General features: G+C 39.9%; 4 protein-coding genes across 4 annotated transcripts; all 4 read left to right on the top strand.

Annotated features, from left to right (window-relative positions):
- Positions 1-700: 700 nt before the first annotated feature.
- On the top strand, positions 701-3,832 carry LOC146976478 (extracellular calcium-sensing receptor-like). Its single transcript, XM_085794521.1, has 5 exons — positions 701-998; positions 1,110-1,904; positions 2,074-2,301; positions 2,444-2,567; positions 2,919-3,832. Exons 1-5 carry the CDS (start codon positions 735-737, stop codon positions 3,830-3,832), a joined length of 2,325 nt encoding a protein of 774 aa, XP_085650647.1. The 5' UTR covers positions 701-734.
- A 712-nt stretch (positions 3,833-4,544) lies between these two features.
- Positions 4,545-7,419, top strand: LOC146976477 (extracellular calcium-sensing receptor-like). Its single transcript, XM_085794520.1, has 5 exons — positions 4,545-4,826; positions 4,999-5,811; positions 5,898-6,122; positions 6,270-6,396; positions 6,503-7,419. The coding sequence occupies exons 1-5, from the start codon at positions 4,572-4,574 to the stop codon at positions 7,417-7,419; spliced, it is 2,337 nt and encodes a 778-aa protein (XP_085650646.1). The 5' UTR covers positions 4,545-4,571.
- Positions 7,420-12,937: 5,518 nt separating this feature from the next.
- On the top strand, positions 12,938-14,322 carry LOC146976476 (extracellular calcium-sensing receptor-like). The gene is made up of 3 exons (XM_085794519.1): positions 12,938-12,994; positions 13,195-13,318; positions 13,409-14,322. The coding sequence occupies exons 1-3, from the start codon at positions 12,953-12,955 to the stop codon at positions 14,320-14,322; spliced, it is 1,080 nt and encodes a 359-aa protein (XP_085650645.1). The 5' UTR covers positions 12,938-12,952.
- A 3,342-nt stretch (positions 14,323-17,664) lies between these two features.
- Positions 17,665-18,941, top strand: LOC146976475 (uncharacterized). The gene is made up of 3 exons (XM_085796710.1): positions 17,665-17,847; positions 18,102-18,142; positions 18,260-18,941. The coding sequence occupies exons 1-3, from the start codon at positions 17,665-17,667 to the stop codon at positions 18,939-18,941; spliced, it is 906 nt and encodes a 301-aa protein (XP_085652836.1).
- The last annotated feature ends 1,406 nt before the right edge of the window (positions 18,942-20,347 follow it).

Below are 20,347 nucleotides of genomic sequence, written 5' to 3'. Positions count from 1 at the left end.
TGTCAATTGTTTTCCATTTTAATTACAGTAACCTCCATCACACATCAAGTGTAAAGTACATTTTCAAAATTTGAAAATTATCTTTAAAAGTTGAAAAGAAATGTGGCTAAATTGAAAATGATTGTCCTATACAGTAACACAACACACATACCAAAGATACTTGAACATGGCTAGTATCGCAAACCCTTTTTCTGTTTAGGCACCTCCCTCCTCTTGTCCCAGTGTCAGGGTCCACAGAGGTGAAACATTGCTTATCTATAATTTTTTTTTTTTTTATGCTGCTCCGAAATGCATAAATACCAGTGCAAGACTTACAATAAGGTAGATGTGATCAGACTCAGTTGTTTAGATCTCTCAGTCAGTAAGATGTCCACACAGGTGTGGTCAGAACAGGGTTGGGCATTTTTACAGCTCTTGTTGGTAGTGGTTTTCTCTCAGGCTGAAGAGCCAGTCTGCAGGCAGAGAGGAGATTCTGAGAATCCTCAGCTATCTAAGGATGGAGACATTATATTGGGGGGGATCTTCTCGTTCCACAGCAGCTGGAAAGACAGGAAGGATAGCTACATGCACAAACCACTACCACTGGAATGCACCAGGTAAATTATAAATGAGAAATATTCCCAGTTGTGTTCATTAATGCTTTTGTTACAGTATGATATGGGCTACCACTAATGCAGATGTTTAAATTGGCATTATCAAGTTTGAATTTCAGAGAGTTCCAGTTTGCCCAGGCTATGATTTTTGCAATTGAAGAGATTAATAACAGCAAAGACCTACTGCCTGGCATTTCTCTGGGCTATAAAATGTATGATACATGTGGCTCCATTGCCAGAAGTGTGAGGGTTGCACTGGCCTTGGCCAATGGTAATGAAAATGATTCTGCACCTTCTGATGCACCCTGTACCAGACCTGCACAAGTACTGGCCATTATGGGAGAAACCTCTTCCTCTCCCTGCATGGCTATAGCTACTGTCATTGGACCTTTTCATATCCCAATGGTGGGTAGATCTGGTAAATATGTTATGTTTGTAAAAAGTTTGTAGCCTATTGTGTAATTCAAATCAGCTGTTCAGAACAAATATGATTGTGTGAATATATATTTTTTTTAGATCAGCCACTTTGCCACCTGTGCTTGTCTCAGTGACAAAACCAAGTACCCATCCTTCCTCAGAACAATACCCAGTGACTACTACCAGAGCAGAGCCCTGGCCCAGTTGGTCAAGCACTTTGGCTGGTCATGGGTTGGAGCCATTAGAACTAATGATGATTATGGTAATAATGGCATGGCTATATTCACAGAGACCGCAGAGCAGCTGGGTATCTGTCTCGAGTACTCAGTGTCTTTCTTTAGAACAGATCCGCCAAAGAAAATACAAAAGATAATTGACATTATCAAGGCTTCCACCTCAATGGTGATCGTAGCCTTTCTCTCCCACATGGATATGGATGTGTTAATACATGAGTTGTCCAACCACAACTTGACTGGATACCAGTGGGTCGGAAGTGAGAGCTGGATCTTTGATTCCCAAATTGCAGAAATGGATAAACATCACATTCTAGATGGTGCAATAGGCCTGTCCATCCCTCAAGCACATGTCAGCGGCATGAGAGAGTTTATACTTGATGTGAAGCCGCTAAATTCATCTAGTAATGAAATATTTACAGAGTTCTGGGAGACATTATTTGGCTGTAAGTTTAAGCAGTTTAAGTCATCTGCAGGGAATCAGAGAGAATGTACTGGAAATGAGGATCTGACTGGGGTGCATAACAGCTTCACTGATATGTCACTCATGCCAATATTCAACAATGTCTACAAAGGAGTGTATGCTGTGGCCCACGCACTTCACAGTATGATTGGCTGTAATGAAACATGTGACAAGAAGGTGCAGCTCGATCCATTCAAGGTGAGTTAAACATAAACTACATGAAACCTAATTTTTACATGAGGTCACAAGAAAAGCAGATCTAGTGTTTTTAAAAATGAGTATTGCACTCTGTCTATGAGGCTGTTTAGCCTTCAGGCCTACAACTTGTTTATCAGATAATTGACTAAATTAAAACTTGTTCTCTTAGATTTTACAGCACATCCAAAGCATTCAGTTCAAAACAAAGGAAGGAGATGAAGTTTACTTTAATGAGTATGGAGACCCAGCAGCAAAGTATGAAATTATAAACTGGCAGCCAACAGAAAAGAGCATTGTGAACTTTGTCACAGTCGGCCTTCATGATGCATCTTTACCTGCAGACAAACAACTGAATCTTCAAAATATATCTTTAATTTGGACACAGAACTCAAAACTGGTAAATTAATTATAGTATAATTTTTGTTATGTTGAACATACTGCTTTGTTGAAGTGCTTCAAAGTTATTAATGGACATTTGCATTGACAAGAATTTGCCACGGTGAATGTCAGTGCAGACTTCTCGTGTTTTTTTCTTGTAGGTGCCTGTGTCAGTTTGCAGTGAAAAATGTCCCTCAGGAACTCGCAAGGTTCTCCAGAAAGGAAAGCCTGTCTGCTGCTATGATTGTATAAGATGTGCAGAGGGCGAAATAAGCAACAAAACAGGTGTAGTACTATTTTATGTGAGGCTTTTGTACTGAATTTACCATAAAACAAAAGTGTAGAAGTTGTCACGTTCACATGCAGTTTCGAGCATTCTGTATCCATGTCACTACGTCAAATGTTATGTCCTAAACTGTGATACACAAGTATTAAGAAATCCATCAATGTATGAAAATGTCCATAAAGTTTCTTTAAGGTTGGGACCTTAAACAACCTTCATTTGTATTTAAGACACTGTTTTAGCATGCAGTGAAGTATCTATTACCTGGTGATCATGTAGCCTACTTTCTGTGCTGAAAAAGATTCAACATAGACAAAACAGGACTGAGCGTAACACCTGCTTTCACTTTTCAGATTCTATCACCTGTGTGCGTTGCCACCCAGAGTTTTGGTCAAATGAAAGAAGAGATGCCTGCGTAAAGAAGGAGGCAGAGTTTCTCACGTATGAAGAAATTATGGGAGCATTGCTCACTGCTGCCTCCCTGTTTGGATCGTGTATGACTGCTGTTGTGGCGTTCATTTTTTTCAGATACAGGAAAACTCCTATTGTCAGAGCTAACAACTCTGAGCTGAGCTTCCTGCTGCTCTTCTCCTTGACCCTGTGTTTCCTGTGCTCTCTGACCTTCATCGGCCGGCCCTCTGAGTGGTCCTGCATGCTGCGACACACTGCATTCGGCATCACCTTTGTCCTCTGTATCTCTTGTGTTCTGGGGAAAACTATAGTGGTGTTAATGGCCTTCAGGGCGACACTTCCAGGCAGTAATGTGATGAAGTGGTTTGGACCTGTACAGCAACGACTCAGTGTTCTGGCTTTCACTCTCATACAGGTTCTTATATGTATCTTATGGTTGACCATTTCTCCTCCTTTTCCATTGAAGAATTTGAATGAATTCAAGGACAAAATCATCTTAGAGTGTGATCTGGGCTCACCTGTTGGCTTCTGGGCTGTGCTTGGATACATAGGACTTCTGGCCATGTTATGTTTTTTTCTTGCGTTTCTGGCTCGGAAACTTCCTGATAATTTTAATGAAGCCAAATTTATCACCTTCAGCATGTTGATATTCTGCGCAGTCTGGCTCACTTTTATCCCAGCTTATGTCAGCTCTCCTGGAAAGTTCAGTGTTGCTGTAGAAATATTTGCTATTCTGGCCTCCAGTTTTGGACTTCTAATTTGTATTTTTATTCCAAAATGTTACATCATCTTATTGAAGCCAGAGAAGAACACAAAAAAGAATATGATGGGGAAGGTGGCACCAAAATCATTCTGAAAAGTTCTTATTTGTGATGGGAAAGGCACTCCATGTCATAATAATTTGTTACGTCTCAAGTAGACATTTCATTGAAATAATGAATCATATTGTGTAACTGAAATATGTTTTACTTTTTATTTTTAAATAATTAGACACATAGCATATGGAGGTCATAGTATTTTATACAATCATGTCAACCAATATACCTATGTACCAGTATACGCATATAAACTTCACACTTTCAAACAATTTCTAAAATGTAAAGAAACAATAAAACCTATTGTCATGGTCAAAAACACATTTGGCTACTTGTTTGGTTTCATATCCCAAGGGATGAGTTCAACCCCTCCTTGGTGAAGGTGTATAAAGCCCTATTGTGAGATTCTCAGTGTGTTGGTTAGGCCTGCAGGGCAGAGCTATGCCTTTGTGGAGACTGCTCCTCTTGGCTCTGCTAATAGGCAAGGTAGACTCTGTGTGCCAACTGCAAGGCTCAGTACAACCACCTGAACTGGCCCAGGATGGTGACCTTATTATTGGGGGCATTTTTTCATTCCGCACAGGGCAGGATTATGTAACTAACTCATTTCAGACAGTACCGGAAATACGAAAGTGCAAAAAGTATGTATGTTTTAAATGGCTTCTGTACTGTATGTGTATTTTTGTACTGAATTTGATACATTAACATACTGATATATTTTTTAACGCTGTTTTTCACCACCCCAGCTTCAATTTTAGAGAGTTCAAATTTGCTCAAACAATGATTTTTGCCATAAGTGAAATCAACAAAAATCCTGCAATACTGCCTAACGTTAAACTTGGCTACAAGATTTATGACAACTGTGGAACTATGGACATACTGAGAGCTGCACTGGCACTGGTGAGTGGACTAAACAGAGAAGTCACTGATGACAACTGCACGAAAGCTGAGACAGCACAAGCTATCTTGGGACATTCAGGATCAAGACCAACTATTGCATTTGAACAGGTTGTTGGAAGGTTTCAGATACCTGTGGTAAGTAAAAGAGCTAGGACATTAATGTGTTTATTGATCTGATCTATACTTACTGTACATCACTCTGTTTTGCAAAATAGTCACTATGGGATACATTTGAATTGTGATTATACATGATTGTTAAAAGCATTCTCTGCCTCTGCCAATAATATATTTTTATATTTCATTGCAGATTAGTCATTTTGCCACCTGTGCCTGTCTGAGCAACAGGAAAAAGTATCCCACCTTCTTCAGAACTATACCCAGTGACTACTACCAGAGCAGAGCCTTGGCTAAGTTGGTCAGGCACTTTGGATGGACCTGGATTGGGGCTCTAGCTGTAAATAATCAATACGGCCTCAATGGCATAGCTGCATTTATCCATGCTGCTCAAGAATATGGAGTGTGCGTTGAGTATTCTGAAGCATTTTCATCATCAGATCCACCTGACCGTCTGCAGAGAATAGTAGAGATTATTAAACATGGCACCTCCAAAGTTATTACAGCTTTCATGTCTCATAGAGAAATTAAGTTACTGTCAGCAGAGTTGTACAAACACAATGTTACAGCTATACAGTGGGTTGGCAGCGATGCCTGGATCACAGATCACTCTCTCACTGACAGTGAGGGCCACAGCATCCTGGTGGGTTCACTAGGCTTCGCTGTCAGCCGGGCTCAGATCCCAGGGCTGGAGGAGCACCTGAGGCAGCTCCACCCCTCACAGTTCCCTGACAGTGAGTTTGTCAGGGATTTCTGGGAAGAAACCTTCAACTGCTCTCTCGGTGACACTGCAAACACACCAGGACAGCCATGCAGTGGATTTGAGAGCCTACAAAATGTTGAATCACAGTTCACAGACGTGTCTGAGCTGAGATTCACTAACAATGTGTACAAGTCAGTTTATGCAGTGGCTCACACTCTTGACAACCTGTTCAAATGTGAGGAAGGTCAAGGACCATTTTTAAATGGAAGCTGTGCTGATATTAAACACATTGAACCATGGCAGGTGAGGAACCATCAGTCAAGTGTGACAGTGGCAGTTTGTGACAGCAGAAATAATTAAATCTCTATATACTTTAACTTCCGTACTAGGTTCTGCAATATCTCAGCACTGTGAATTTCACCACTGTGGAGGGGGAAAGAGTTTATTTTGACAGCAATGGAGACTCACCGGCAAGATATGAACTTGTTAATTTACAAAACAATAACGGAACCATGGATGGAGTGACCGTTGGCATTTATGACGCCTCTCTTCCAGAAAGTCATCAGTTTATAATGAGTAACATCCAAGTTGTCTGGGGAAATGGGCTGACTGAGGTGAGACAGAGAGTGAAGTATGAACTTATCTGTTATATGATTTACTGAAAATTGCTAAGAACTATGATTGTTGGGTTTCATAATTCTGTATATTAAACTTTACATGTAGTACATATTGCATACATATTGTGTTTATGAACTTTTTAGGAAGTGCCTGTGTCAGTCTGCAGCGAGAGCTGTTCCCAAGGAACTCGTAAGGTTCTCCAGAAAGGAAGGCCAGTGTGCTGTTATGATTGCATACCCTGTCCAGCAGGCGAGATCAGTAATGTAACAGGTAAACAGACAACATGTCATTGTATAATCTCCTGTTTGAATAAAACTAAATGCAGTTTAACATCCATTTAGTCCATAATTATCAATATTGTTTTTTCACTTTGCAGATTCAATACACTGTATGAAATGCCCACCAGAATACTGGTCCAATAGCCGAAGAGATGCCTGCATCCCTAAAGCAATAGAATTTTTTGCATATGATGAAATCCTGGGGACGCTGTTGGCCTTCTTTTCTTTGCTGGGAGTTTTTGTAACTATGATCACAACAGTAGTCTTTTACTGTCACAAAGAAACCCCACTTGTAAGAGCCAACAACTCTGAGCTGAGCTTCCTGCTGCTCTTCTCCTTGACCCTGTGTTTCCTGTGCTCTCTGACCTTCATCGGCCGGCCCTCTGAGTGGTCCTGCATGCTGCGACACACTGCATTCGGCATCACCTTTGTTCTCTGCATCTCTTGTGTTCTGGGGAAAACTATAGTGGTGTTAATGGCCTTCAGGGCGACACTTCCAGGCACTAATGTGATGAAGTGGTTTGGGCCTGCACATCAGAGACTCAGTGTTCTGGCTTTCACTCTTATACAGGTTTTAATTTGTATACTTTGGCTGACTATCAACCCTCCCTTTCCCTTCAAAAATCTGATGCTCTATCAGGACAGAATTATCTTAGAGTGTGCTCTTGGCTCAGCTGTAGGCTTCTGGGCTGTGTTAGGATATATAGGACTTTTAGCGGTATTATGTTTTGTCCTTGCCTTTTTAGCTCGAAAGCTGCCTGATAATTTCAACGAGGCTAAATTTATCACTTTCAGCATGTTGATCTTCTGTGCAGTCTGGATCACCTTTATCCCAGCATATGTCAGCTCTCCTGGGAAGTTCACTGTGGCTGTGGAGATATTTGCTATTCTTTCCTCGAGCTATGGTTTGCTCTTCTGCATTTTTCTCCCAAAATGTTTTATAATTCTGTTTAGACCTGAGCAGAACACAAAGAAACACATAATGGGGAAGACATCTAACAATATACGTTATTAAGCACTGTCATTTCATATTTAATTAAATTTTCTTTATTGCTGCAGTGTTCGCCTTGTGAAAAAAACACCTCTGTGCTCTTTTGTGTGTTGTTGAATAAATCTTTGAATGTATTCAAATGGCTCTGATGTTATTCATACATTTATGCTGCATCTAAAGTAAGTTGGAAAATCTGAGAAAATTGCCTAAGCATCTTCTGACATTGCAAATATAAGTGAAATATTTTCATAAGTCATGAAATACACCTCCATTTGAAACATCACATATCAAGTCACTTGATTAAGTGTTGGCTGAGATATGACTTGAATTTCTTGGTTGGTATCTTTTGTTGCCTATTTCAAAAATTAAGAGTCCAAAACTGACCTCTGACGGTATTATAAACAATAACTATGTTTTTAAGACAAGCACATAAACCGAACCATATTTATTGCAATGCCCCCTAGAGGTTACCTGAAACCAATTATTCAGATTTTATTTGTAATGGGTATCCAGGACCATAAGGTCTGGATTAATATAATATAAATAAATAAAAAGCTGTTACTGAGATATGACTTCTCCTGTCTGGAAGTTCAACATTTATGACTGGCTGTGATTGATATCAAAAATCAATCTGATGACCTTTACTTGGTCTGAAGATTGGTCAAAAACAAATAAAATAAAAGATCCATGTGGTGTCACTACATTACCCAAACTGTCACATGCAGAACAGATTCTGGGTCACATAAACCCGACCAAAAAAAAAAAGAGTACTGTGGCATTTCGTATTTTTGGTCTGAGACTATTGAAAGTATTGAACGGATGATACAGAGATGAATCCTTCTTGACCCAAATCATTGTTGGGATTAGCACATTCATTGTAATGATGATGATATGGCGATGACCAACAGAGATATTACTAATAAATGTGCGGATCTTACATTCACCTAATGATCAACATACATAAGTGTCATTTTCAGTTTTCTTAAACATCCATAGGGAATCTGAAAACTGAAACAATAGTAACTTTATCTGATAAGATGATGAAAAGGTGTACACTGTGCTTGGCATGGAAAAATATAGAGTTTTTAAGTTTTTACTTTAATCTAGCACTATACTGGAATAAAGTTCTGATAAGGGTCACCAAAACAAAAGGGCTGCAGTCAACACCCTGAATTCCCCTGGCATGTACAGTATACTAAAACATATTTGTGCCAACACTGTTTCTCTCAACATCAGATATATGATGCAACATGACAGAATAGGTTACATGTTTAGATAAAAACAACACTGAAGAAAAACAGAACAAGACAGATAAGTCCCCATCTGTTTTGCACATGGCTAAATTACCCAGTGGCTTGAGTCTCATGGGAAAACTGCCACAGGGCCCCATAACACAAACACAACTGATTGCTTGAAGTGGAACAACAGGTGGCATGTTGCTTCAAGCTGACAAACAGGGTCTTAACTAATCAACACCTTTGTCACAACATGTAAATGTTAAATTTAAATCAATTAAGGGATTGTTTTGATGTCTCATATCTTCCATGTTTGTGTTTTCCCCATAGCTTAGGTCAACTTTACCATGCCACTGTTTGTCTTATTAACAATCTAAACTAACGTTGTAACTTAAAAAGTTTGGCTAACTGTAATTATTTGATTTAATTTAATTTGATTAATTAGGGGTGGGGGTGGGGGTTTGAGTAGGGGTCCTTAGGCTACTTTAGCTTACTACTTGTCTTTTCTGTAAAACGTGTAGTTTCTGCCCATAAGGACTGTATAGGTCCAAACATAATTCAGTGTTAAAAACTCAAAATGCAAATTTCAGTGTATTTTCCTGATAAACTCACATAGTTTCAAACACTCACAGCCAGAAGCATCTCCGTACAACCACAGTCTTAGCTGCTGGCCATGGAGCAGTGTAGTCTTGCTTAAGGACACCACATTGATGGAAGGTTTGATCTGTGTGGCACTTTTCTCTCCCAGATTAACCCTACTTGTTACAAGTTTATTTCTCTAACCTTTAGGCCTCATTCAGCCATAGTTTTGAGACTAAAAACCCTATTCACAAAGTGGGCCTTTTATTGGGCCTTATCCGGAATGACATCAGACTGCTAACACTAATATAGACAACCACTGAAATCGCCAGTCTACATGTATGGTTTTAATTTAATCAGTTTACAAAAAAAAGGTTTACTCAAAAATAAATCAAGGCCTAATGTTCTGCCAAAAATGAAATATCCTGTTTAAGAGTTGGATTAAACTTTATAAGACAGCCCTGTCTTAGAGTGTACCTGTTCACTTACTACCTACTTTTCCTGAACTTCCAGCTAATTAAGGTCCATGTAAAGTGAAATAAGATTTGTTTTCTGAGTTAGCCACATAACATACATATGTATTATTAACCATCCTGCCAAATTTGAATACTAGAAAAAATAATTTACAGTAGTAGGTGAAATTAGGTATTAAAATAATGACAACATCAAGCAGTCCTCTCAGTTTTGGAAGCTGGGGGCGTGTGTCTGCTGCAAGCACTGAAGCCACGCCCACTCGCTGAGCTTCGTCAAATTTCGCCTGTCAATCAAATACCATCCAACGATGTTAATGGATGCTAACTGTCATACCTGAGCAGCTATGGGTTTGAGCCAGTCTGAGTCCAGCCCTGATTCTGAATATTTCAGATACATGCACCAGGCAGCAAAGAAAAGCAGTAAATACAGTCAGGGTGAGGCGCTGGAGCCGCCGGCATCAGCACGGGAGTCTCAGCTAGCCCTGATAGCGGCTGAGCCACGCAACCAGGACTAGCGGAGACTCCCGTGCTGACGGCGGCAGCCCTCATAGTCATCACGGCATAGCCCTCAAGGCTCCTGTTGCCGGTGGCAGTCAGCTATCGGCCCAACGCTCCAGTGCCTCAGTGAGTGTATCCACCGCTAAGTTTCTATGCACTCATAGTCAAGCTGGAGTCCCTCCCAAAAAACTGAAAAATCTGTGTCCTCAGAAAATGTTTTGCCCTCAAACTCCATTTTTTCACCTGTTTTCAGTGGCCATATTCTAACTTAACTAATCAGAATTGTCATAGCTAGCACATAGCCAATCACCGTACCCGACGGCTCTAATCCTCTGACGACGGACGCTCCCGACTTTGAGTAGATACAAAATAAACAAAAGAGAATTGATGAGTCTTGGATGTTAGCAGTGAAATTAATTCACATGGATAATAAAATCAGTTAAAAAATTATTATAGAAAGTACAAATATTGTCATATGTTTTTTTCACTACATGATGAAGATTGCCGATGTACCACAGTGTCAGCGCCAGATTAACTGAAGTATAGTATTAAGACCTAAAGAAACAGAAGCTGCTCAACATAGATTTGAGATGTAAAGCTTCAGCACTGTGTTATTATGTCTGTGACCTCTCTAGTTTTTGGGGCTGACTCAGATACCATCTATCAAAACAACAATGAAATAAGAAAAATATATTCATACATTCTGTATAATGTACATGCCACACATCTGTTTCTTTTTCCCTGGGGGATGTTACACCCCAAAACAACAGGTCCATGATCGTACAGTAAGTGTGGGCATGAACTAGACTGAACATGCATTGGCAGGGTATAAAGTGTGCAATGGGTGATAAGGTGTTATAAGCCAGCCTGCAGGACATAGCCATGCCACTGCTGAAGCTGGCTCTCCTGCTTCTTCTGATCAAGAGGGTGACTCCTGTATGCCGGCTGCAGGGGATGGTACAACCACCTGAGCTGATCCAGGGTGGAGACTTTATCTTAGGTGGCATTTTCACCTTTCGCACTGGGTACAGAGGCAGTGTGCCCACGTTTCAAACTCTACCCAATCATCCGACATGCCTGCAGTAAGTTTACGCTTTTGTGGTTTAACATTGATTTTGTTCTATTGTATGCCTTCATTTATCATTTTTTGTTCAAATGCTCTTTTTCTAGCATCAACGTGAGAGAATTCAAGTTTGCCCAGACCTTGATCTTTGCAGTTGAGGAAATAAATCAAAATCCTGCTATTCTCTCAAACCACAAACTGGGCTACAAGATATACAATTCCTGTGGAATGACAAACATTATGAAATCTGCTATAGATTTAGCCAATGGTCAGATAAAGATCATAGATGAGAAGAACTGTACAAAGGCTGACACTGCCCAGGCTGTACTGGGCCACTCTGGCTCTGCACCAACCATGGCATTTGCTCGGGTTATAGGAAGATTTCAGATACCAGTGGTGAATATAACACTTTTGTTACATGTTAACATATTTCATTTTTGTCTGAGAATTTCTCTAAACTAGAGTCATTTGTGAACCTGTCTAGATTCCAAAGATCATCTTTACTTTACTGGACAACTAATGTGTAATGAACAAATATCTGGTTTGTTCTGATTTGTTAAACTTCTTTGCCACAGCTCAGCCACTTTGCAACCTGTGCATGTCTGAGCAACAGGGAGGAGTTTCCATCCTTCTTCCGAACCATTCCCAGTGATCTCCACCAGAGCAGAGCCATAGCCAAGCTAGTTAAGCTCTTTGGCTGGACCTGGGTGGGGGCAATAAGTAATAAAAATGACTATGGTATCAATGGGATCAACACATTTATGCAAGCTGCAAAAGATGAAGGAGTGTGCATTGAGTATTACCTGGCATTTGAACAAACAGGTTCTCCTCGTGACTTAACCAAAGTAGTTGAAACGGTGAAGCGCTCCACCTCTAAAGTCATCGTGGCTTTCATGTCCCACAGAGAAGTTAATGTTCTGGCAACTAAGTTGTACAGACAGAATGTTACAGGGCTGCAGTGGGTTGGCAGCGACGCCTGGATCACTGATCAATCTCTGACTGACAGTGAGGGGCACAGCATCCTGGTGGGCTCCTTGGGCTTCGCTGTCAGCCAGGCTCAGATCCCGGGGCTGGAGGAGCACCTGAGGCGGTTCCACCCCTCGCAGTTCCCTGACAGTCAGTTTGCCAGAGATTTCTGGGAAGAAACCTTCAATTGCTCTCTCAATTTTGCTGCAAATGCACAAAGAAAGCCATGCAGTGGGTTTGAGAGCTTACGAAATGTTGAATCCTATTTCACGGATGTTTCAGAGCTGAGATTCACTAACAATGTGTACAAATCAGTTTATGCAGTAGCTCACGCTCTCCACAACCTGGTCACATGTGAAGAGAAGAAGGGTCCTTTTCATAACGGCAGTTGTGCAGATACCAAACACATTCAACCATGGCAGGTAAGGAATGAAAAAAAAACTTATTGATCTGTTATCCCTGTTTTGTTTATATCCCATGAAACTCAGATGTAACTTGTGTTACACACTGTTACAAAGAAAAGACTGACCTGCTCTCATCTCTCCTCTTCCCGACAGGTGCTGCATTATTTGCAAAATATCAACTTCACGACTAGTCAGGGGGAGAGAGTGACTTTTGACCAGAATGGAGATTCACCTGCAAGATATGAGCTCATAAATTTACAACATGTATCTTCAGGGACCATGCAAGTCTCCACAGTCGGTGTGTTTGATGCCACTCTGCCCAGTGAGCGTCAATTTGTAATGAATGGCGTGAAAATTGTTTGGGGTGGAGAAAGTCAAATGGTACATGTTCATATTGCTTTTTTCTCATATTTCTGGGTTGTTAGTCACAATGGCATACTGCATAATATCTTATAATCCACAATAGCGAAATTAGATAATATTTTTTAATATTTGTGAAATTCAATTGGCATGAACACCACTGAAATGAAAAAGTGAACACACTTTAGATCACATGCAACTCTTTCATATTCCTGCAGCAGGTGCCTGTGTCAGTGTGCAGTGAGAGCTGCCCTCCAGGAAAACGCAAAGTACTGCAGAAAGGAAAACCTGTTTGCTGTTATGACTGCATACTGTGTGCAGAGGGAGAAATTAGCAACAGCACAGGTTTGATTTTGAAAAAGTAAATTTTTCCACATTACAGTACATAAATTATCTGATGATCTAATCAACCTCCATCGTCTCTTTCCAAAACAGACTCTTTGGAGTGCCTCAAATGTGCCATTGATTATTGGCCAAATGCCAGAGGAGATACATGCATCTTGAAGGAAGTTGAATTTCTGTCCTATGGAGAAATTATGGGAACAATTTTAACATTCTTTTGTTTGATGGGAGTGGTTTTAACAACTGTGATCGCAGTAGTGTTCTTTCACTTCCGGGAAACTCCTATCGTCAGGGCTAACAACTCTGAGCTGAGCTTCCTGCTGCTCTTCTCCTTGACCCTGTGTTTCCTGTGCTCTCTGACCTTCATCGGCCGGCCCTCTGAGTGGTCCTGCATGCTGCGACACACTGCATTCGGCATCACTTTTGTCCTCTGCATCTCTTGTGTTCTGGGGAAAACTATAGTGGTGTTAATGGCCTTCAGGGCAACACTTCCAGGCAGTAATGTAATGAAGTGGTTTGGGCCTGCACAGCAGAGACTCGGTGTTCTGGCTTTCACTCTTATACAGGTTATAATTTGTATACTTTGGCTGACTATCAACCCTCCTTTTCCTTTCAAAAATATGAGCCACTATAAGGAGAAGATTATACTGGAGTGTTCCTTAGGATCAGCTGTAGGCTTCTGGGCTGTGTTAGGATACATAGGACTCTTAGCTGTATTGTGTTTTGTACTTGCTTTTTTAGCCAGAAAGCTGCCTGACAACTTCAACGAGGCTAAACTGATCACCTTCAGCATGTTGATCTTCTGTGCAGTCTGGATCACCTTTATCCCAGCATATGTCAGCTCTCCTGGGAAGTTCACTGTGGCTGTGGAGATATTTGCCATTTTAGCCTCTAGTTATGGGATGCTGTTTTGTATTTTTTTCCCCAAATGTTATGTTATTTTAAGGAGACCAGATCAAAATACCAAAAAGCATATAATGGGCAAAACAAAAGAGATTCAATATTAATTATACATAAATATATTGTTGATAAACCAGTGTCTGTTAATGTTCTTAAGTCAATTTTGTTTCCATTATGTCAAGAGATCTGCCACTCTTCCTTGCATTAAAGGTGTTGTACATGGTATATACAGTAATAGGTAATCAATATTTCAGCATCCCCTTTCAGCAATTTACATTTACTTTCTTTCTTTTTCTCACTAGTGCAAATGTACAGCATGTATGTTATTCATATTTTTTTTATTAATTCATATATGTTTAGTATATTAATAAACCCTGAACAGTTGAATAAGCTTTTCAGGGAACTATATGTCTCCTCTGTATCTTTTGATTGAATAAATGGACTATTATTTATGCTGCTGTACTTCTTTAATCTACATCATTTGTTTTAAAAATGTGTCAGCTTTTTCTGTCTTGATTTGGCTGAGAAATATACATCTTTAGGTATATATCTTCATCAGACCACAGGAGTTAGCATCATGTCACAAGATGTCCATTTTTGAAGGAATAGTGTAACCTAAATAGGCATCAATGCAGTCTTATAGTGTTGCATAAAGAGAAGCCTAAAAAGCAACATTTTGACTTGTTGAACCATATACGGCCATAACAGTTAATTTCAATCCTTACACCTGTGCTTTTCCAACTGTCCAAAAAATGAGTGTATCCATGGAAAAGTCCTCTCGTGTAGAGAGAAGGCCAGGCTGTATGCAGGATGAGACAAAACATGCAACAAGCACATTTTTATCAGAGATGTAGTTTTTCTTCATTCAACAGTTTTTACTCAGAATGAGCAGAACTCTCCTGCTTTGACTATTTCTGTGTTATCTCAGTCCAAACCTTTATGGACTTTAGCCAACAAAAATGTGTTTACCCACAAAGCACTATATTCGGAACACCTGTCCACCTGGTTATCTATCTAGTCTGCCAGTCATGTGGCAATATTGCAAAGGATAAAATCAAGCTGATACAAAGCAGAAACTTCAGCTGTATGTTCATATCAAACATAAAGACTAAGGGAAAATGTGATCTTAGTGATTTTCATTGAGTCATTATTGTTGGTGCCAGATGGGCTGGTTTGAATATTTCTGAAACGACTGATCTCCTGGGGTTTTCTGGGATTGTCTCTAGGGTCTACTCAGAATGGCACAAAAACGAAAAAAAGAAAACAGGTCCAGTGAGTTCAAACTCTGTAAATGGAAACACCTTGTTAACGAAAGAGGTCGGATAAGGATGGCCAGACTGGCTGGGGCTGACAGAATGGCTATGGTACCTTAGAAAACCGCTCTTTGCAGTGAACACAAAAACAGCTCAAAATGAACTAACACATCAAATTGTCAGGTAGAGGAGCTACATGTTGGACAAGTGAAGCCTGGTCTGAATCTGGGTTTCTGCTGAGTCCCATGAACCCAGAGATCCAACCAGCCATGTGGCAACAGCCCAGGCTGCTGCTGGTGTAATGGTGTCGTGACTGTTTTCTTGACTCTGGGCCCCTTAATACTATTCAGTCATGGTTCCAATATGTTGATGATCATGGCCAGTTTACCATTTTCTTTTACAAACAGTTTGTCTCAAAGGGCTTTACATAGCATTATAACAACATCCTCTGCCCTTAGACTCTCACATCGACTGAGGAAAACTCTCAAGAAAACCCTTTTAACAGGGAAGAAATTGGAGAAACCTCAGGGTGAGCAACAGAGGAGGACGGGCAGACGTGCAATAGATGTTGTTACATACAGTACAAGAAAACAAGACATGACAATACAGTTGATACATAGTTGATGTGGAGATTGACAGCATGAATGTCCGGCTGACAGCTGATGTGATTTAGATTTAGATGTGATTTACTGTAGTTATTGCTGTTGTTGTTACTGTTTCAAACAAGCTAATGGCTCACATGACAGTTAAACACCAAATACTAAAATCCTGCTAGCTGTCATATTAACAGTGAAATTGATAATTATTTCGAAACAGGGCTCATGTGTATTCCTGTCAGATTGATTCTGCATGCCTCACTTCCTTCAGGTCACACGTGCAAAAAAAAAGGGAAAACAAATTTGCATGTACCTCTGAGAACAATTCACAAAGTTGCCTCCTACACCCAGCAGTATAAAATACATCCTTGCAAGTAATGTGATGGTGCCAAAGGCGAAGCTCTGAAATGACAACAGTCACACTTGTCTTCGTAACACTGTTCAGTTGGTTAGTGTCCTCTGGCACATGGCTCAACCAGGACCAGTGTACTGACCTCAGTCATTATGGACATGATGCAGATACTAAGGGCCTTATCTTAAGCGCATTATATAAAAACGTTGTTATTCATGACAAAACAAAACTGACATGTGAGAGGTAAGTAGATTGTTAGTAAATTGGGATGTTTTCTGAGTTCTCTATTTCCTGCTCTTGTGCTACTGCATTATCTTGCTTTTTTTTTTGTCAATGATACCCAAGTGTGATTTACCACAGATTCTGCAGCAATTAGCCTGTAATTTAATGATTTTCTCAGCAGGGAACCGACCTGAATTATAAGGGGTCTAAACACCATACTGTGAGACCCCTTAAAAGACAATTAGACAATCTCTTGAGGAACTTTTATGAGCCAATTACAATTTGAAGTCATTATAGTGTAATCATGGACAAATAATCACAATTGGGTTATTACGCTTTTTGCGTTGCACTGTTTATCTGAAGATGTTGCTGTAAAAGCATTATATTTAAATGTCATTTCAGTTTATGTGCAGCTTGTAATGGTGAACAGTTGGAAAATGCAGCATATAACAATAATTAGAAGCAATGTTTGTGAAAGTGTTTGGTTAGTGATGTAATCATTCACTGTTTGAGAACTTTTTTCTCTGTCCTGTTTAGATCTCATGGCAAGAGTTTAGCCTTGGAAAGGATTTTCACTGAGGACAGGATCACAGACTATATACGCAGAGACTGTGGTTTTGTGAAGCCTTTAGAGAGGGTGAAGGAGGCTATGCATGGAGAAGAGCAAAACAGGCATGTCTACAAATGTAAAATTCAGCAGGTGTTGGTGTATTACTGGTCGAGGACCAGCCTTAAGCCTATTCTACTGACAATGCAGGTGAGTGCAAGTTTTAAACAGAGGTAATATTCACCGTGCATGTAAAATTAAATAGAAGATCAGTGTACGGTGCTTATGTATTTTTGGTAATGCAAATTTATAATGAAATGTATAATGAGTTAATGTGTTTGTCTGCAATTTCCTTCACACAGATAAAGACTGATACTCACACCACATATTTGAATGACAGGAGTACCTGTGCTTCATCTGTTCGCCTGAGATCTGCAGCACTCTGCTGTCACATTGTTCTAGTAGACCACCGGAAAGCAATGGATTCTGTCTGCATGTGTAAGACACAAAACCTTAAGGTCAAACTTCTGCATGGTGTTTTGTACAGAGAGTTTGATCCCACATTCCTACAATCCCTGATCTTCATACTAACGGAGAGACAAGTGAATCAGATGTCCTCTGAAGAGTCAAGAGAGGCTTACATCAGGATCTGCCACTTTCAGGTTTTAATCTTCTTTGTAATTCTGCTTTATTTTCTGAGGAGCAGTTTTCATATTTTAGCGTCAGAAATGGATGTTGTTAGAACAATATAGCTGATATCAAAGCAATATGGAAATACCTTTTTCTGGATGTGTTTAAGTAATTTGAGGCTTGCTCATAACATATACAAGCTTATTTTTAATTTATTGTCATAACACCCACTCATACTTGCATAAACCTGTGAGGAACAAGCAGTAATTCATTTTTATATCATCAGATGCCGTCAAAGTGTTATGCAACACATCATCCAAAAGAAGCATTTCCAATACAAGAAGGTAACAAAAACACACGCAAAAAAATGTATTCATTACAAAAACAGTATAATTAAATGTTCCAGTTATAATGTGTAACATTTTTTTTCTTCCCCGTTTTTACTTTCTGCACAGGTAGGGTGGAGAGTGTGCAGCCTGACACACATGGATGGGCTGGAGGATTTTTTCTGGCGGCAGTGTTACTGCTTGGAACCTACATGACAAGAAGAAAAATATCATCACACAGCATCAGTGGTGCTCGTGACAGTAACTCTGTGATGGCGATGCTGTTTAACCTGACGTTGCATTGCTTTTCACCATCACTCACCATGCACCGGCCAACTGAGTGGTCCCACATTGCTGTTGGGATTTCTTTTATGGTCTACCTCTCTTGCGCTCTAGGTAGAACTGTGCATGTCTCACTGGCCTGCAGGGCTGCTCATACTGTCATGAAGCTGTTTTATCTAACACCACACAAATGTAGGGCTTTGCCTTTTACTGCCTTGTTTCTCTGGCTGACTTTCAGTCTTCCCTTTCCAAATAAGAATGTGAAACATTGGTTTGAAGACATACGTGTTGAGGGAAGTGTGGGAGCAACACTAAGATCCTGGACTGTGTTTGGGCAGATAGAGCTCATGGCTACTTTCTACTGTTTGCTTGTCTCACTTACTGCTTTGCTACAATCCATCCTGACTAAAGTGACTTATTTGACTCTCCTCTTACGTGTGCACATGGTAACTTCTCTGCAGAATTCAAGGGTACCAACAAAGTATGTACTAATTATCAGGATCAACAGGTTAATGTAAAGTTACTCTTACAGCTTCTTTCTTAACCATCGAAGCGGGCATATCATGTGCAATTGAAGTGACCCCCCTTTCTTTTTAATGTATATATACAGTATGTTATGCTTGAATGAAAAGATAAATAAAAGAAAAACATAAATAGGAAGCAAAAATCTAAATCAGTTTCATTCAAATCCTCAGGAGCTGAGGTGATGGTGATCTTTGTGAATGTTTTCTTTTTCTTTCTTTTTTTTCCTTCGGCACGAAAGAGCAGGAATTGATTTAAACAGTTTCATTACAAAATATAATAAGCATCTGTAACTATGTTTTCATCAGCTCTGCTCCACATTGACACATTGTATGACTGCAAACAACACTTGTACAAAGTTATTCATGAGACTGTTAAAATTTGTGTTTATATGAATGTCTCCTGTGTGTTCATTTATGACTATCTATTGTCATAGTGTAGTGCTATAAACCTCCCCCTCTTTATACTTCCATATAAGTTAGTTAGTTTGAAGCCTTAATCGAAATTACGCTTCAATTATACCAGCTCCCTTTAATAATAAAATGACAATGATAAAGATAATCTGCTTGAAAAAGGTCCTGTGGACCGAAACGTTGTTTGTTTTATTAAAGTCTTTTGCAAGTGACTTGACAGTGTGCGGGAGACCATTTTTTCCTTTGTTCACTCCTATCCTATGCTCCAACGCACCTGTTTTTCAAGATTTTTTAGGTGTGCATCAGCCTCCACACCTTGAATGATGAAGATAATGAAACTTAAAGATGGCGCTAATTCATATAAGCAGTTGCTGCTGCTATTGATAAATGTATATTTAAATAAAAGTACAAATGAGTACAAATTAGAGACTGCAATGAAGAGAAAGATAGCATACCCCTACATAACACCTTAAACATGAGAGGCGAATTTGAGGGAGTGTACTAAAATATTAAATTTGGGATCAACTTTATCTGTCAATTTGAGCTTACAAACTCCCACGTATACCTTTAACACACTGAAGCCCAACCATAACCACATTTATCAAACATAAATAAACATTGCGTCTGAAAATATACATTGCAACGACATGAAATGTGTATTAATACAAACAGACAATCACCCTTTAAAATGACCTGGTGACCCTTTTAAGTCAATAAAATAAAATACTACCCGGGGTTTTTGTAAAACTCAGTTATGGTACCATGTAGTTGGCGCGCATGTTTCAAGCTCATTTGAATCCTCAGCAAAAGTATCTTCTCAGTATGTAGGCATGTAGGCTTGAGGAAGATACTTTTGCTAAATAACTCAAATTAGCACTGGATGGGACAACGTGGAGAGAAGTGCAGCCGCAGCCGACAGCCTACCTGCTACCAGAGGGGCAGAAGTGACGGACGTCAGGAAATGACGTGGCCTGGCCTCCGGCAAGCAA

The sequence above is a fragment of the Trachurus japonicus genome, chromosome 13, assembly GCF_045865225.1.
Source record: "Trachurus japonicus isolate A0001 chromosome 13, Traja_1.0".
NCBI lineage: Eukaryota > Metazoa > Chordata > Actinopteri > Carangiformes > Carangidae > Trachurus > Trachurus japonicus.
This window is presented reverse-complemented; position numbering and strand designations above follow the sequence as displayed.

Excerpts from the sequence above, each read along its gene's own strand:
- LOC146976477 (XM_085794520.1), top strand. The coding sequence starts at position 4,572 with ATGATTTTTGCCATAAGTGAAATCAACAAAAATCCTGCAATACTGCCT. Across the intron at positions 5,812-5,897 it reads AACACATTGAACCATGGCAG|GTTCTGCAATATCTCAGCAC; the intron begins GTGAGGAACCAT and ends CTTCCGTACTAG. Across the intron at positions 6,123-6,269 it reads GGGGAAATGGGCTGACTGAG|GAAGTGCCTGTGTCAGTCTG; the intron begins GTGAGACAGAGA and ends TGAACTTTTTAG.
- LOC146976475 (XM_085796710.1), top strand. The coding sequence starts at position 17,665 with ATGGATTCTGTCTGCATGTGTAAGACACAAAACCTTAAGGTCAAACTT. Across the intron at positions 17,848-18,101 it reads TCAGGATCTGCCACTTTCAG|ATGCCGTCAAAGTGTTATGC; the intron begins GTTTTAATCTTC and ends TTATATCATCAG. Across the intron at positions 18,143-18,259 it reads ACACATCATCCAAAAGAAGC|TTTCTGCACAGGTAGGGTGG; the intron begins ATTTCCAATACA and ends CCCCGTTTTTAC.
- LOC146976476 (XM_085794519.1), top strand. The coding sequence starts at position 12,953 with ATGAATGGCGTGAAAATTGTTTGGGGTGGAGAAAGTCAAATG. Across the intron at positions 12,995-13,194 it reads GGGGTGGAGAAAGTCAAATG|GTGCCTGTGTCAGTGTGCAG; the intron begins GTACATGTTCAT and ends TTCCTGCAGCAG. Across the intron at positions 13,319-13,408 it reads AGAAATTAGCAACAGCACAG|ACTCTTTGGAGTGCCTCAAA; the intron begins GTTTGATTTTGA and ends TTTCCAAAACAG.
- LOC146976478 (XM_085794521.1), top strand. The coding sequence starts at position 735 with ATGATTTTTGCAATTGAAGAGATTAATAACAGCAAAGACCTACTGCCT. Across the intron at positions 1,905-2,073 it reads TGCAGCTCGATCCATTCAAG|ATTTTACAGCACATCCAAAG; the intron begins GTGAGTTAAACA and ends TTGTTCTCTTAG. Across the intron at positions 2,302-2,443 it reads GGACACAGAACTCAAAACTG|GTGCCTGTGTCAGTTTGCAG; the intron begins GTAAATTAATTA and ends TTTTTCTTGTAG.